The sequence below is a fragment of the Microtus pennsylvanicus genome, chromosome 15 (genome assembly GCF_037038515.1).
Source record: "Microtus pennsylvanicus isolate mMicPen1 chromosome 15, mMicPen1.hap1, whole genome shotgun sequence".
NCBI classification, from domain to species: Eukaryota; Metazoa; Chordata; class Mammalia; order Rodentia; family Cricetidae; genus Microtus; species Microtus pennsylvanicus.
In genome coordinates this window covers 5360590-5377312 of record NC_134593.1, presented here as the reverse complement: position 1 = coordinate 5377312, position 16723 = coordinate 5360590, and the positions used below count along the sequence as shown (strand labels likewise).

The window sequence follows — 16723 nt, the reverse complement described above, 5'->3', positions numbered from 1 at the left end:
TATCCATGACTTGGAGGGATTCTATCTCAATCTTCACTGCCCTACCTAGGAGACTCAGGGAAGTGAACACATGGCATAATTACAAGAAGGAAGGGTAAGCGCCATTGTGTCAAGAGCAAGAAGTCTTTCAGATGCCTTCTAAAGCGGCGTGTCCCCGACAGCTGTGAGGTAGACAAAGTAACAGCCATTTGGCTAGCATGGCTGTGCTTGCTTTCCCTGTGATGCCAGTGCTAGGAAACAGCCATAGCTACAGAAAGAACTGGAACTGTCTCATCAACTATGGATCTGACTCCTGAGAGGGTCTCAGAGAAACAAGAACCCTTAAAGCTTTGTGTTCTCTCAAACCTGTCTGGTCTGCTGGGTATTTCCGCAACCTTCCATTTGGTTTCCAACCTCCTGGCCCATCACCCCATCTCTCATTATTTCACTACATTTAACGAGCATCCAAAGGGACAGTGCAGCCTGTAGGGTAAATGTAGCCATAGGCACAGCTGACAGCATGGCTAGAACCAAAGGAAAAATCTCTGGTGTTGCTAAACCCTGCGCCAGGAAGTATGGCTTACTCTGTGACTGACATGTTCAAGACAAGCAGCTTTTGAACTAAACTGCTTTGGTAGTCAGGGATTTACAGAATTCAGGAGTTGTATCATGAAGCCACATATAATATATAGATGACTTGGATGAGAAGTTGTGTCCTTTGAATGATGGCTCCAAATGAAAGCACATTGCCAACAATAGAAAACAATGTGTGTGAGTTGACTAAATGTAATGCCTAATCTGCAGGCTAAAGTGGACGCCCTTCCTCTGTACCATGGCTACTCCACTGAGAAGAAACCCAAAGCACAGAGATACCAGAGGACTCAGAAGGCGATCTCAGGAGTGCCTCTTTCACTAAACTGCAGCCAGTGAGCGTGTCTGGGGAGGCCCCAGGTGTGAGCCCCGTCCCCCTGTGAGCAGCGAAGAGACCAGGCAATCTATCATGGTGTTCACGCTGTCAGCCCGGGTGCTGCGCCACTGCTGTCTGTCACCCTGGTGGATGAGGCCTGCTTAAGGGCAATCATGTCAATCTCTCCGGGACTATTCAGTCTACGGCAGTTGGATGATCTTGACAGGCCTGGCAAAGTCGGCGCACGGTACTGAAAGCCATCTTACAGAGACACAATGTGGACTTTGGTTTTTCTTGCCTTTCCATTTTATTATCATGAAATAGGTTAAGGCATGTAGAATTTAGCTTCAGAGCTGGTCATCTCGGATGAACCTATTACCCTCTGAGTTTCTTCCATAGTAAAAATAGCGACCTTTCGCCAGGACACCTGTGAACAGAAAGAGACACTCATCATTACCGGTGGCATAATTCATACAGTTCAGAAATCCAACTGTTATTAACAGCCATGCACTATGATCGCTAATCTGAATGCAAGGAGAAAACAGATTAAGCCTCGGATGGCAAAGACTGTACCTTCTTGTTCTCAGAGGTGGCTTTTGAAATGAAATGTCACTACTAAGTACAGGTTCCTAGGAATAAAGTTTTCTGAGTGATTTCCTCTTTTAAGAACTTTTATAATTTGACAAATAGTTTTCCAAAATATAGTTTGACCCCCTCCTCTCCAGTTTTACTTAGCCTAGTTTTTAAGAATGGAAAATTAAGCTTAAATCAGATGAATCCAACTCAAGGGTAATCTTCCTAGGGTGGGACTCTTTTGAAGTCCTTTATTGGAAATCAATACTGTTAACTTCCAGAGAGAATTTTCCAAATCCCAGGGGACTTCAAGCCCATGCTGGGTGATTAAAGAAGAGAGGCCATGCTTACTGAAAACTAAGGCAAGTCACAAAGACCACTGACCTTAGGGATCCCCAGCTCATCTCTTGTGTGAAAAAGCATTTCCTCTTTAGTTCGACTCCATAGCTATCTGTGACTCCTTAGAAAACTTGCCTTTTCCCAAGAGTGGTATTGCTGGGTCCAGGAGTAGGTTAATCCCGAATTTCCTGAGAAACTGCCACACTGCTTTCCAGAATGGTTGCACAACTTTGCATTCCCACCAGCAATGGATGAATGTACCCCTTTCTCCACAACCTCTCCAGCAAAGGCTATCATTGGTGTTTTTTATTTTAGCCATTCTGACAGGTGTAAGATTAAAGTTGTCTTGATTTGCATTTCCCTGATCGCTAAGGAAGTTGAGCATGACCTTAAGTGTCTTTTGGCCATTTGAACTTCTTTTGTTGAGAATTCTCTGTTCAGCTCAGTGCCCCATTTTATACCCAAGAGAGGCCCTATCGTACAACAAAAGTATATGCTCAACTATGTTCATAGCAGCATTGTTTGTAATAGCCAGAACCTGGAAACAACCTAGATGCCCTTCAATGGAAGAATGGATGAAGAAAGTATGGAATATATACATATTAGAGTACTGCTCAGCAGTAAAAAACAATGACTTCTTGAATTTTGCATACAAATGGATGGAAATAGAAAACACTATCCTGAGTGAGGTAAGCCAGACCCAAAAATAGGAACATGGGATGTACTCACTCATATTTGGTTTCTAGCCATAAATAAAAGACATTGAGCCTATAATTCGCGATTCTAGAGAAGCTAAATAAAAAGGTGAACCCAAAGAAAAACATATAGTCATCCTCTTGAATATTAACCTTCATCAGGCGATGAAAGGAGACAGAGACAAAGACCCACATTGGAGCACCGAACTGAAATCTCAAGGTCCAAATCAGGAGCAGAAGGAGAGAGAGCACGAGCAAGGAACTCAGGACAGCGAGGGGTGCACCCACACACTGAGACAATGGGTATGTTCTATTGGGAACTCACCAAGGCCAGCTGGCCTGGGTCTGAAAAAGCATGGGATAAAACCGGACTTGCTGAACATAGTGGACAATGAGGACTACTGAGAACTCAAGAACAATGGCAATGGGTTTTTGATCCTACTGCACGTACTGGCTTTGGGGAAGCCTAGGCAGTTTGGATGCTCACCTTACTAGACCTGGATGGAGGTGGGCGGTCCTTGGGCTTCCCACAGGTCAGGGAACCGTGACAACTCTTCGGGCTGATGAGGGAGGGGGACTTGATCGGGGGAGGGGGAGGGAAATGGGAGGCGGTGGTGGGGAGGAGGCAGAAATCTTTAATAAATAAATAAATAAAAAGAAAACTTGCCTTTGTGGCTACAGCACTGTGAAACACAGTATTAGAGAGGGTTCTAATCAAGTTCTCCTTATATATTATAAAACCCACAAAAGTTCTGTGCTTGGAGGTACATGCCTGTAATCTTAGCACTTGGGTGGACTGAGCAGAAGGATGGTGAGTTCGAGTCTAACATGGCTTGATAGTGAGACTCTGTTTCCAAATAAACCAAAGGCTAGCCATGTAAATGAAGAAGCAGTGCTTGCCTAGATTGTGAAGTCTCAGGTTTGATTCGCAATACTACAGAATAAATACCCAGAAGACATTGGCTACAATCATTGTGAAAACTCTATAAGATTATTAAAAACAAAAAGTGTTTTCCCAAGAAAATATTTATTGTTTTTTTACCACCTCCTTTTTTTCTTTCCAATTTTAGAAGAACTAATTTAAAATCTACTTGCACATAGCTGCCTGTATACAAATAGACTTAATTCTCTCAAGTACACAGAAGGCAAGGCAAGGAAACAGCTGTAAAAACTAATCCATGAGCCACAAACTTGCTATGATGATTGCTACCTCTGCATAGGATTATGCATTTCATCAGCTCCACAGAGTGATGTCAGCACACCATTCTTCGCTGATTTGAGATCAGCTCTATTCTTCACATCAGATGTTAGTAGAACATATTTTGTGTCTCATGAATTTGTGTTCTCTCTCTTTCCCTGTATGTGTGTATTTATGTGTGTATGTGTATGTGCGCACACACGTGTGTGTGTGTGCCTGTGCGCACGTGTGTGTGTGTGTGTGTGTGTGTGTGTGTGTGTAGGTCACATGTTGACATCAGCTGTCTTCCTCAGTTGTTGTCCACCCTTGTTGTGTCTCTTATTGACTTGGAGTGCACGGATTCGGCTAACTGACTGGCCAGCAACCCCCAGGTTCTTTCTGCTCTGCCCATCTTTGAGAATACAGATGTCCACAGATGTCCACTGCCTATTTATTTAGGCACTGGGGATTAAACTCAGGTCTTCATGCTTGCATAGCACACACTTTACCAAGCATCCCCCCCCCCATTCCCTAAACTTAATTCTTAAATACAAGTTAAAATAATTTGTAGAAACTTTTAAAATTAGTATTGATATGCCCTGCTTTGAACAGCCAGAGGCAAGCTTGAAAGTTACTGGGGTTCTAGGTGATCTCAGAGTTGGAAGCGGGACAGGGTGACATCATTTGTGACCTGGTTCTTTTCTTGCTGTGTTGCCATGCACAGCTTTATTAGGGGTCATTTTTCCTGCGTGGCGTGACTTTTCTGTCTTTCCATGCCCCTAGTCCCCAGTTCCTTGCTTTCAGTATTTATCTAGTGCTTGGAAATATTGAGTTTGTTTGAAACCTCACTCAGATCTTTCTTGTGACACATTCTTTGAGCTATTAACACAGAGCTGTTCCCTTTATTGTATTTTGTAGAGCCTAGAATTGTACTAACATTGTCACCAATGCCAGAACCCTGGTGGTCTATGAGCTGGGATGGGCACATTCTGCCTCCTTTATGGCCTAGCTTGGTATGCCTCAGATTCATGGAAGACCCTGCAAGGTCTTAAACCTACCTGATACAAGCAACTCTCCCAAATCTGGAGGGATGGTCCAAAGGGCGTTCATTTCTTTCTACAGTACCAGGACACCATGGATTTTTACAAAAAGAAATGGATAAGGCTGCCAAATATAAAGAGCACAGTCCTCCTGATGTGCAAACTGCATGGCAGGCAGGCTTGTGCACACACCATGGCCTGCCCTGCTTGCACTCCCTCTGGTGAACTTGCCCAGACATTCCAAGATTCTACACCTCTCTCAGTGCTGAACTTCCACTCTCGATACAAGCAGATGGGAACAGTGTTCCTGGAACGTGGACTGAGGCTGCATTCGGAGCCATGCTCACACATCTTTGGTTGGCATTGATAAAAGTTCTTTTAAAGGCCTGCCCTGTTTCTCTGGGCCTGGAAGCAAGACTGTGTATAGACATCCTGACGAGAGAGGGCTGTTTGATGAACGCAGGAGTCTGTGGCTAGGTGTCAGCACTTGGAGAATGAGGCAAAGACGTGAGTTATTAATATTGTCAATGATCTCTTGATGGGGAAACAGATACTGCACTCACTGTCAGATTTAAATAGCCACTGAGTGCATTAATGACAAAAGGTCAGACTTCAAACAAAGGGGCTGTGTGCTGGGAAGCTGACTTGATCTTTGGGCTGGCACTAACCTGATCTGAAAAGACACTGTCAGGACTGGAGACAGGCCCCGGATTGTGCATGGTGACAGAAAACAGAGATGCTGACAGAGATACCAGCACCATACTATGCCAAGGACACCCGAGCACTGTCTAGGACTCTAAAACAAGCTGGTATCTCTCCCTAGCATGGGGCTTTTCTCTTCTGCTCCTGCAGAACCAGAATCTTTCTTCTATACATTGCTCCAAACTTGCCATGCCTATGAAGGTCCTGGCAGCCTTGGTCTGTGGGAGCTGTGGGTACAGGGCCTATAGATAACCTAAGTCACGATCACCCTGGGCTCTGCAGACACTTCCCCACTGATAGCTGGCTGACTTAAGTTGATCAGAGGACCAATGTGTTAGGAGCTGTCACCTTGAATTAAACACTTAAGGAGAAATTAAACTCTTGCGGGCTGGGGATACTCTGGAAAGGCTCAGGGGTGGCCTAGCAAACCCAAATAAAACCCAGCTGCTGGAGCTCGTCCGGGGCCAACCATGCCCAAGCTAGAGGCTCACAAAACAAGCTGATACCTTTGTACCAGAGTCATACACCGATGCTTAAACTAAGCAAGTTTTGCCTCTTGTGCATTCCCTATCTGAGCTCACAATGGGGATGAGACTACCCAAAATATTTGAGTTTGTAGGTTTTTTTTTAAGACATTAAGAAGGGAAAATGAAACAGCCTGGTATGCCCCCACATGTGATCAGAAGATTTTTATTTACCAAGAAAGTCATTTGTGAGGTCATAGGTTCTGCTCATACATTAAGGGAGATGGTGGTATGGGTACTTCCTGTTCTCACCCCACCCTCCTCCTCAACTACAGCAACTGCCAGAGGCTCTGGAAACTGTGGGCGGGGCCATTTGTTTGCACTTTGTGTTTTCTTAGGGAGGTTTTCTGTGGCTGGAATTTGGGACATGGTGGTGGTGACTCAGTAGGCCATAGCCTCTGACACATCTGCAATGGATTCTCTTATTTGTCTCTCCTCAAACTCTATGGTTGCTGAAATGGAAGTAGACAACATATTTAATGGCACGAGGAGTGTTTTTAATTAAAACATGAGACTCTGGACATAGTAAGTGGGCGGGCTGGTCATACATCAGGCCGATGTGCAGTTGTCGGTGCAGGGGTTTCTTTGGGGGACTCTGAAAAATGACAGAACACTGTCCCCTGGGGAATCCTTTCCTGCCAGATGAAACTCCTAATTTTTCTTAAGAAGCCATCTTTCCCATCACTATAAGCTCTTAAAGCTATAATTATGGGGGGAAAAGTGTGTAGAGGAAGAAGCTGTTGCAAAGAGGTCCTTTATCTTTTCAATGTTCCCACCCTCTGCAATGGACGTCCTGATTCTGCAGGTTAAGCTGTGACCTTGGCGCTGCTTAGTGGATGCAAGGCTGTGGTGATAGGGACCATTCTGGAGACATAGCAAGTGGCGGCAGGGGGTGGGGGGATAATCTTTGCTGTCCAGGAAAAGGGGGTTCTGACATACACACCGTTCCATCATGGCTCCCCACTCCTACTGTCTGTCCTTAATGCCTATTGACCTTGTGCATTGGTCCCTTACCCTCCCTCTTCCCCCTCTTGTAAGTGAAGACACAGATAATCACGTGGGTCCTCTTGCATTGTGAAATAGGTGATTTGGTATTTTCAATGTTTCTTTCATGAAGCTGGGTCCATACTCTTGATGGAGAAGGTTTGCCCAATGTGACCAAGTGTACTAAGTTAGGTCTTGAAATCCCTATAACTTACACCCTATAACTTACACCCCTATAATATAGCTTGAAGTCAGGGTACCCTGTATGAGTCCAAACTCTCCACAGAAAGGGTGTGTGAAAGTTCCCATTCATAGCCAGGAGTGCTGACCACTACCTGCCCTGCTGCTTGCTAGCTCTGAGATCAGATCTCACATCTCATATCCCATAGTCAACATGTTGAGAGCCTAACTAACTGTGGGAATGTCTGAGTTCGTGTTTGATGGAAGAGTGCAAATTGAAGCACAGATTTGTAAAATAGAAAAACCAAGTCTTAACCTTGTTAGTAGTACTTAGAGTAATCACCGCCCTAAACGCTCTTGCCACAAACAGGAGTGTAGCTCCACATTGATGAACAGACCACAATCTGATGTGACCACTTGGAACCTACTAACAATGACAAAGATGGGTAGGAATGGAGATCTCTCATCTCTAAAAAGAAAGGAAGGAAGCAGACCCCTGTGGCTTTGGCAGAAAAAGCTGTAGTGTTCTGAAGAGGTAGATAACCCCAGTAACAAAGAAGTAAAATGTAAGAGTAGTGTCAATTTGGACCAGTGTGGAAGTTTCTAGAAAAAGGTTCTAGTAGATACTATGCAAGTCCTTATCCTTCCACCCTTACTTCCAAAACCCAGTCCTAACGGGGTGTGACACAGACAAGGTAGTCAATGCAATCTGCTGGACACATTTAAGTGTTTACATATGCATAACCATTTTCAACAGAGCCTACCTACCCAATTTGGAATTTCCAGTCCTGTACACTTATATCTTAAACCTCTAATATGACTTTCCTACACTTTAAACATCTTTATTTAATGTCTGCCTTAATAAAGAAGAGACAGGGTGGCAGGGCAGTGGTCTCTGGCATTCAATGCTGACGGTGTTCTCATTCTGAATTCCTTTCCCCTCAAAAATACAGCAATTTCAGTGTCTGGCTCAAGAGAGAAGGGTGAAGCCTTCTTCTAACATTTTATCTGGCCTTCAGACCTGTAAACAGCATGTACCAAAAAGCATGTGCCCAGACTTCAGTTGCACAGGCGTCACGGGTGAAGTCCCTGGGAAGGAAGAAATACCTGCATTTTATGGTCTCAACCAAGTGCTGTCTCAATAACCTGAGGTCAGCCATGCCATATGCTACTGGCTCCCCTGTGGATCCATGGTGGTGCTAGCAGGGCTTACAGGCTTACAGGGTCCTACACAAGGTTCAACATACGCCACTCAGCGGCAAGACAAAAGTGAACCATGGAGAGATTTTAAAAGACTAAAGGAGGGGGTCCTCAGGTGCAGCTTTCCTAGAAGGAAGGCATAAGTCCTTCCTCCATACCAGCCATATCTGTCTTCCATTTGCCTCTGAGTCTCAACTTTGAGGTCAAATGGACTTTCCACTTGACCCAGGGGACAGTAGAGAAGGAAAAAGTGACACTTCCTTTCCCAACTAGTAAGTAAGGAATGACTTGAGGCCACTGTCTTGGTTTATAATCATCATCTTCAGTTGAAAGGGGTACCATGGTTGTTACGACGTGGGCTGACTCTTACAAGACTGGCTTCAGTCTCTGCTGTAACTGAAGAGGATGTACTGCACACTGCCCTTGCTATTTCCTGTGGCGCCCACCACCAGTTGCACCTTCTGCTTCTGCAGTGTTATACAAACACACTCTTAAGAGGCACGAGGGCGTGCCTATTCTCAGCCCTACCGCTGTGTAGGGGTGTACATGGAATGCAGCCATTTTGGCCCCCAGGGTATTTTGACTTCAGGCTTACATGTACTAACATGTGTAAACTTGCCTGGTAATTTCTCTTTGAGAAAGCACTAATTATGCACAGCAAGTTTCATTTTGACAGGTTAACTCCTTCACTTCTAAAGTGCCAAGTCAAATCTCCTCTCTTCTTAAAATTGTCCTTCCTATTTTTAGTGGCACTCACTTCTTTCCCATGTAGTAGTCCCTTCTCCAGCTTTTGTAAACTAGAAACGTTGTTTGTCAACATCTAGCTTCTCCCACCATCTTTTAGCAGTGACGTTGTATGTTGCCTAATTACAACAGGAAGGTATAAACCCTGTGAGAAAGTGTGGTCACCTTTTATTGTGTGGATTTCTGGCCGATTTCATTTTGTTTGTCATTATTTCTACCATGGTTAATTCCACCCTATGGATTTGTGTAGCTTTCAAGATCTTTAGATGTAAACCTTGGGTCAGTATTTTTATCTGTAATAAATCATATTAGATTCAAGGTGCAGTTGCTGTCAGCTTTCTCTCGAGCTGATTATTACTACCGGCAATCCTTATCATAAATTAAAGGACAGTTCTATTTGTTTCTTAGCACCTGGAGCCTGATGGTGAACATTTTAGATTTAGAATAAGATTCAAGTTATAGGGTCGTGACAAGCTGCTGTCTGTAAACACTGTGAAAACAAAGTTAGATCCCGTGATATGGCCATTAATTCAAAGGTTAGGAGGCAGACAAAGAGCCTCACAGATTAACTAACAGAGAAGTGTGCGCTTGGCCTCAGTGCCCAAACCTTTCTGAGATACCCTGAAGGGAGGCTCGGACCTCTCTCTCCCTTGAGAGTTTAGATTATGGAGCCTGCTCAGGCAGATGCTGGGCCAGAGGACTCACGTGGCATCTGAAAGAAGCGCAGGCTCAGAGTGAAAGGATCTAACTGAAGTGAGGTGACAGTGATGGGCAGGCATCCTCGCCTCCAGACCAGGGAGGCTCAGCCCTGAGTGAGCAGAATGATGTGCGATAAAGCAGCGTCTGTGGAAAACGCGTGCAGTTAAAATGCGGCTCATCATCTCAGGAAAAAAAGGAGTTAGGATAGGGAGAACAAGAAGCACACACACATTCTCCTCCCCACAGCAAGGTGACTTTTTTCTTCATGGAATCCTCTAGAAGAAAATACAGTGTGTGGACAAGTCTTAGAAATCCTTGCCCTTTGAGTGGACTCCTAGGACCCCTGCTATGTCACTAGATGTCAAGACCAGGTGGAAGATGCTATGGACCTTCTTAGACATGATAGCGCATGTCTCCATCAAGAACAGGGAAAACCTCTGTGCCTTTGCTTACATGTCAAACTCTTTTGATCTCCTTTGCATTGTGTGTGTGCTTGTGTGTGTGCTTGTTAGAGGTTAAGAGGCCTTCCACGGAAGAGCCTCAGAGCCAATGCATGCTCGCTCCTACCTGGCTTTGAACTTCACCAATCCATTTACTTCCCACCTCCACCCTCATTATATTTCAACCAAACAGCAACATAATAGAAAGAAGTGACCAAATTCAGTTTCCCCATTTCCTTGCTCAAGCAAGTCCCGCTCCCTCTCTTCAGGAACAGATTTGTAAATCTCACTGATCCAAGCTTTATTTACTTACTTATTTGCATTCTCAGGTCTCTGCTTTGTCCCAAGTAAAGGGGAGAGTAGAGACCACCTTCCTCCTGCTGTCTAGCTAAGAGTGGTTTACTTCCTCTGCAAGCATTGCTTGTCCTTCACTCAACTAAACCAGGACACAAAATGCTAAATTTTCCTCTGAAAATATTTCCTTCACTGTATCAAAGAATCCTCCAGCTGGGTCAGAATTTAAGGATGCTCATTTAGAGGGAAGTCCTTCACTTACAGAGAGAATGAGGTTCTGATTGGTTTCCCTAAGGTGACAATAAGCATGCATTGATCTCTTTCAGAAAGGAAAGGAAGTTTTGCTTTTACAGCTTGTTTTCCCAATGTATTATTTATTTGTTCAGTCTTATTCACCAGGGCCTCCTGAGAACTTCAAAGATCACCAACAACAGGACTGGGGCTCCTCTGCTACTTTCTCACAGGGGGTCATGGGCCTTGCAGTGCCAGCAAGAGACAAGTGCTGTTCTTCCAAGGAGGGTAACAGAGCTGAGGCAGAGAGCTGGATTCCAGAGTGCTGGGGTGAGATGCAAATCAGGTGAGACTCATGAGGCGCCTTTCCAGCTGCCCATGGACTATCTTGCCATGGCTGCCATTCAAAACAGCAGTGGTCAAGTGGGAAGGCATCATGCTTCTGTTTCAAGAGAACTCAGATCTTTCAGACAGAGGGAGAGAGAGAAAAGGAGAAGAAAAGAAGAAGGAGGAGGAGGAGGGGGAGAAAGAGAAGAAGGAGAAGAGAGAGAGAGAGAGAGAGAGAGAGAGAGAGAGAGAGAGAGAGAGAGAGAGAGAGAGAGGAACCCCTTCCACTATTATCTCTGCATTTCTTTTCCACTTCATCTTTTGAAGTCAGAATCGTGGCCACTAGAGGGCAGCATGTAGTTAGGAAACAGCTGCAGCTTTCTTAAAATAAATAAGGGCAACTATTCAGAGAAGGCCATTAAAACCACACTGTGCTTGTGGTCACCAATTACACATTCTGTAATGATCAATATGTCATGTTTATCCAATCTGGGCTGAAGGCTATCTGGGACTGAGGCTACCAAAGGCCCCTCACTCTGACACTTTTAGGTTCCTTCTGCCTTCATTTCAGGGACTTCTTTTCCTTACCAGCTGTAATTAATCTTAGTTCAAGGGTTGAATATTTTTGTTTGTTTGTTTATATCACCTGAGTAAATGCAAAGAAGCATGCAAACTAATAACGACAGATTCCTTCTTAGAGAAAAGAACAAACAAAAACCAAAAAGCACTGGCACCATGGACATCCCCAAAGAAAAGTGACGTCCATCTGCATGGAGTAGCCATTATCCAAGGGCAGCTTTTCAAAGCTATTTTTATTTTCTGACTAAAGTGAACTTTGGGTCAATACCCAGAAATCATGGCTGCTTTCTTTTAAGCGTTCCTTGCTTAAACCCAACCACTGCCTGCTCTTCTCAGGACATCTGGTCCTGCACCACCGCTCCTATCCAGAACAACAAATGACTGCCCTTGATATCCACAGCTTCCATGGATGTCAAGCCTAGCATGTTTTTAAATTCTGAGAGGCAGCATTAAACTGAATCATATGGGAGGAAACAAATGAGGGGCTCAGCCCAGGAAGAGCAGACAGACAAATCCCAGTTCTTGGGTTCTGGGCCCAGTAGCATGGTGCAGGGTGTAGCTGCTGCTCCAGCCAGCATGATAGGATGCTGGCCCTCCTTCCAGGCATTCCCTCAACACAGCAGTCATGTGACTAACCAGCCATGAAGGAAAGGTTGGGCCCAGGTAGTTAGTTAGATTATTAACTCATGACTAAATGGAAACTTTTGAGTTTTCTCTTACCCGTCAAGTAACAGCCTGACTATAGGTGTTCCTGAGGGACAGCAGCTGAGTATTTCCTATGAGGGCGACACCATGAGAACGTTTCTCTGGGGTGTGAGACTGGAGTGAACAGATGAAGGTTACTCAAGGTCATAGCATCTTTTCTTTACACGAACTCCAAAAGGGTTGTGGCAGCACACTCCGGCACACACCATGAAGCCAAGGCTACATCGTAGGTACTCAATAAAAATTTTGTGTGGGGCAGAAGAAGTCAGGGTCACCTCAGGTGTCATTTTTCCTTTTGAGACAGGCTTCTATTGGTCTACAGATTACCCCTTGGGCTACACTGAGTGCCCAGCAATCCCTAGCACATCCCAGCATGCCTGCTTTTATCCAGCTGGTCCATGAGATCAACATGGGTCCCTGTGCTTGTTTCCCACTAAGATGTCGCCCATCCCTAAGCTGCTATATGTGGACTGGGTTAAATGGCATGTGGAGCCCAGCATTTCCTATATATTTGATAGGTCAAAGAGCTGGGTGTGGTGGCCCAAAGACATTGGTTCTCTGGCTTGCCCTACATGGGAATCACCTCCCAACTTCCCATTTAGTGGGTATGACCTTGGGCTAAGAAATTTGCTTATTTTGGCAAATTCCCAGGTAATCACTTTTATTTAAGAAAGATTGTTCTTGAACAACCTAAATGCCCTTCCCTACCTCACCCTGCCCTTTTCTTTGGCAAAGTAAATGATCTTATTTTTATTCATATTTAAATTCAGAGACACAGAGTCTGGCTAATTGAAGGTCTTACTGCTTTGTACTCTGCTAAATGAAAGTTTTATTTGCTTTCCAAGAAAAAACATTAAAAAAAAAAACAGCCAGCCGGGCGGTGGTGGCGCACGCCTTTAATCCCAGCACTCGGGAGGCAGAGGCAGGCGGATCTCTGTGAGTTCGAGACCAGCCTGGTCTATAGAGCTAGTTCCAGGACAGGCTCCAAAGCCACAGAGAAACCCTGTCTCGAAAAACAAAAACAAAAAACAAAAACAAAAACAAAAACAGCCAGAAACAAATGATACCTAAAATAAATAAGGACCAACAAAATCTGAGTATAGCTCTTGCCTAGTACATACCAGGCCCTGAGTTCAAACCCAAGCTTTGCAAGAAGAGAGAATAAAAGTTTCTCAATACTTTGACATTTATACTTTTCCCTTTTTTCTTTGACGTTAGTGGCAGGCTGATTCCATCAATGGGAAAGACACCTCGAATGAGGTACGATGGGAAAGGAGCCTGCCAAATGTGGTTATGGCGTGGGGGGGGGGAGCTGAAAGATTTCTAGATAGTATTTACTCCTCTTTGAAACTGACAGGAAACTCTAGGAATACATCTGGGACCCCCTGCAGAGTGCGAACAGGGGCACTGGCTTGCCCTCAAGAAGAATTCACTTTTGGGTTTTAGATCTGTTCTCATAGAGGGGCTCATCTAAAGGCAGAGGCAGGCTGTGTTCTGTGTGCCTCCTTGGGCTGCAATTTTTCAAAGAGATACTGAAATTAAGTACAAGTTGCAAAGACAGAAAAAGAAAGGAGATAGAATGGGACTCTCAAAGGAAATTAGGCAGATGTGGTAATAATTGAGTTTGTCATGATTCAAGGAGTAGGCAAAGGGCTTCCTCCTTGGGCACATTGGCCCAGCCTCCATATGTCATCCATTAGAATCCAAAGGAACCATTCCTGCACTGATAGCACCATAACCTTTCCTAATTCCAGGCAGTCAAAATTGCCTTCTCCCCGAATATCAAAAGAATCTCTTGATATTTGATCTAACTGGAAGAAGTTTACAATTTAAAAATTTTTATTTTATTTTGTGTCCAAAAGTCTATCAATGCAGAAACACAATACAATACCTGGGCACTAACAAATTCTACTCCCAAATGTCTTCAACTACCCATCTCCCATGAGGGAGGCATGTGCACATATGTGTGTGTCTGTGTTTATGTGCACACGTGTATACATCAAGAGAAAGAAATTTATAAGATCACTGAATTTTCTGGACCCAATTTCTTGCCCAAGATGAAGACCTACTAAATACTTTAGCAGGGCCTTCATCAGAGCTAGCCTAACTAAAACTCAGTGAAGATACCAATCTCCCCAGTTTTTTTGTTGGTTTTTTTTGGGGGGGGCTGTCAATGGAACTGTCCCAAGTAGAGAGACATTAGTGACAGTAGGGGATATCACGTGTTATCTGTCCCTGGAATGCACTACTTTGAGATGACATAGGATGTTACCCCTTTTATTTGATTAGTCAGGATTTACCCTGTGATAAGTTAGCATGCCTCCATACTGAAAGAAAAGATTGTCCATTGTCCAGTGTAGCCTAATAGAATACATCTGGCTCTGACAGTTTGATGCCCAGCTCGGAGACACATTCAGCAACACAAATTAACAGCATAGACATTGCCCATGCTGTGAGCAGGAAGTAATAAACAGCTACCTGCTACTTTGCCAAAATCTCATTATAAGCCATTACAGTAATTTAGGGCCAAGGCTGTGTGTATTCCACTCCCCGAGTGCCAGTGGTTGAGGAGAAGAAAGACTTGGAATGGAGGAGGTGGGGCAGCCAGGAGAAACTGGCCAATCACCACGACATCTTGTGGTGCTATAGTTAGGGTGTGAGTGTTCCTGGACAATTTCTCTTCTTGCCCTCAAAGCCCACATGACCCCAGGTAAATAATATACCTTTTTGTAGGCCTTCAACAATGCTATGCAACTAAGCAATTAGTCTGAATGACTGGTTGGGACAACCACAGAGGGAAGATGGGGCGAAATAAGACAGAATGCTCCCTAAGTAAAAAGCATCAAAACTGATGGGGACCCAGGGGAAGCTTCCCGCCCTCCCTAGAAGGCAGTGGTTATCTAGAATTGCTTAGTGTGGAAGTTTTCAAAGCCAAGTCCCTCAATAAACTGGTAGAACAGTGGTGGGTCAAGTGAGATGAAGAGAGGAGGCAGACAGAGTCTATCAATCAATCTGAATTTTAGGACAATGAAAACGGCTCTAGACATGGTAGTAATGATGACAGCTAGAATGACTCAGGGCAGGGAGAGGAACCAGCTGCAACTCTGTCAGTGACCTCCAGATTCTCACCCCTGCCCATCTCACTATGGTTTGGATTATAAATGTTTCTCATGAACCTATGTGTTAGAGACTCATTCCCAGATGTTGGCATGTGGTGGGCTTGGTAGAAGGAAGCTAGGCATGATTGTTGACTACCAATTGGTAGGGTCGAAAAGCACCTCACAGATTAGGAAAATGAATAAGTAGGAGGGTTTCAGGGAATATTATGAGGGAGACACCAGCCTTGACTAATAAAACCTCAAACCTTGAAACCTTGAACTTCGGAAACCTCAAAGACTGCCCCCAGTGACACACTTTCTCCCACAAGACCACGCCTACTCTAGCAAGGCTACTTCCTACTAGTGTCACTTATGGAGGTCATTTTCATTTAAACCACCACAGTGACAGAAAGCAGACACTGTCAGACCAGTAACACCCAATTCACCAATTGTGGGAGTAAGCTTGCATAAGTTTTAAATAACAAAAATTTATTCATGTGTCCTCCATTGGCACCACCCGAAGTTGCCTTGCTAGACAAGCCATAACTACTGTGTCATTTACCACAGGTCTCAGCCTAGGGCTTCTGGGTAGAGACACTTTAGCTAAATGCTTCTAACCAACTGATTTTGGAGGAAATACACATTGTAGTAGATGAGTGGGGGCTCCCTAGGAGGTGAAGATGCCCTGTAAGCATCAAGCACCTCCTTCTGCTCACCCTGAGCCTGTTTTCAGAGATGCCAGCCTCATTCCTCCTTTTCACCTAGAGGGTTAAACCATCTGGGGCCTAGGGAATGGCTGTGGTTGGTACAAGTGAGGCCTTCCCTATAACTAGATCCTTCAGGAAAAAACAAATTAATCAACAGTGAGCTGAAGTGGGTTTAATGATTGCATTCTGCATACAATCAGCTTTTCCCTTTTCGAGGGCCATCAATATGTCAAGGGAAGACATATCTGAAGGATATAGCTCTTAACATCAAGGTTATCTATTCTCCACAAGGCTCCCACTCCTTGCCTGGCTGAGACTCCACGCTGCCTGTGTCTAACATTTTCATCAACTCTGCAATCAATCAAGGTAATAATGTTGTGCAAAAAATCAATTAACAACGCAATTAAACTTTCCTTATTATCTCAAAGGGCTGAAATAATACCTAAAGGGAAGATAGACTCAGTGAACGCAGACATCCATAATCCAATGTGAAAGTGAATTATGGGGTTGGCCAGATGCAGGCATGTGCGCTGCTGTTATTTTCCAGGGGTCATATCTCACCACAGCAGTGTATCAGTCAGCCCCAATCCCAGACCCTA

General features: G+C 44.4%; 1 protein-coding gene across 1 annotated transcript in view; it reads right to left on the bottom strand.

Moving 5' to 3' along the window:
- Window positions 1-1182: 1182 nt before the first annotated feature.
- The window catches only part of Lrmda (leucine rich melanocyte differentiation associated), a 1010011-nt gene continuing 994470 nt past the window's right edge, over window positions 1183-16723 (bottom strand). The window contains exon 7 of the mRNA XM_075949023.1: window positions 1183-1313. Coding sequence (XP_075805138.1) covers window positions 1234-1313 — 80 coding nt within the window. The 3' untranslated portion in view covers window positions 1183-1233. The remainder of the gene's footprint in view (window positions 1314-16723) is intronic.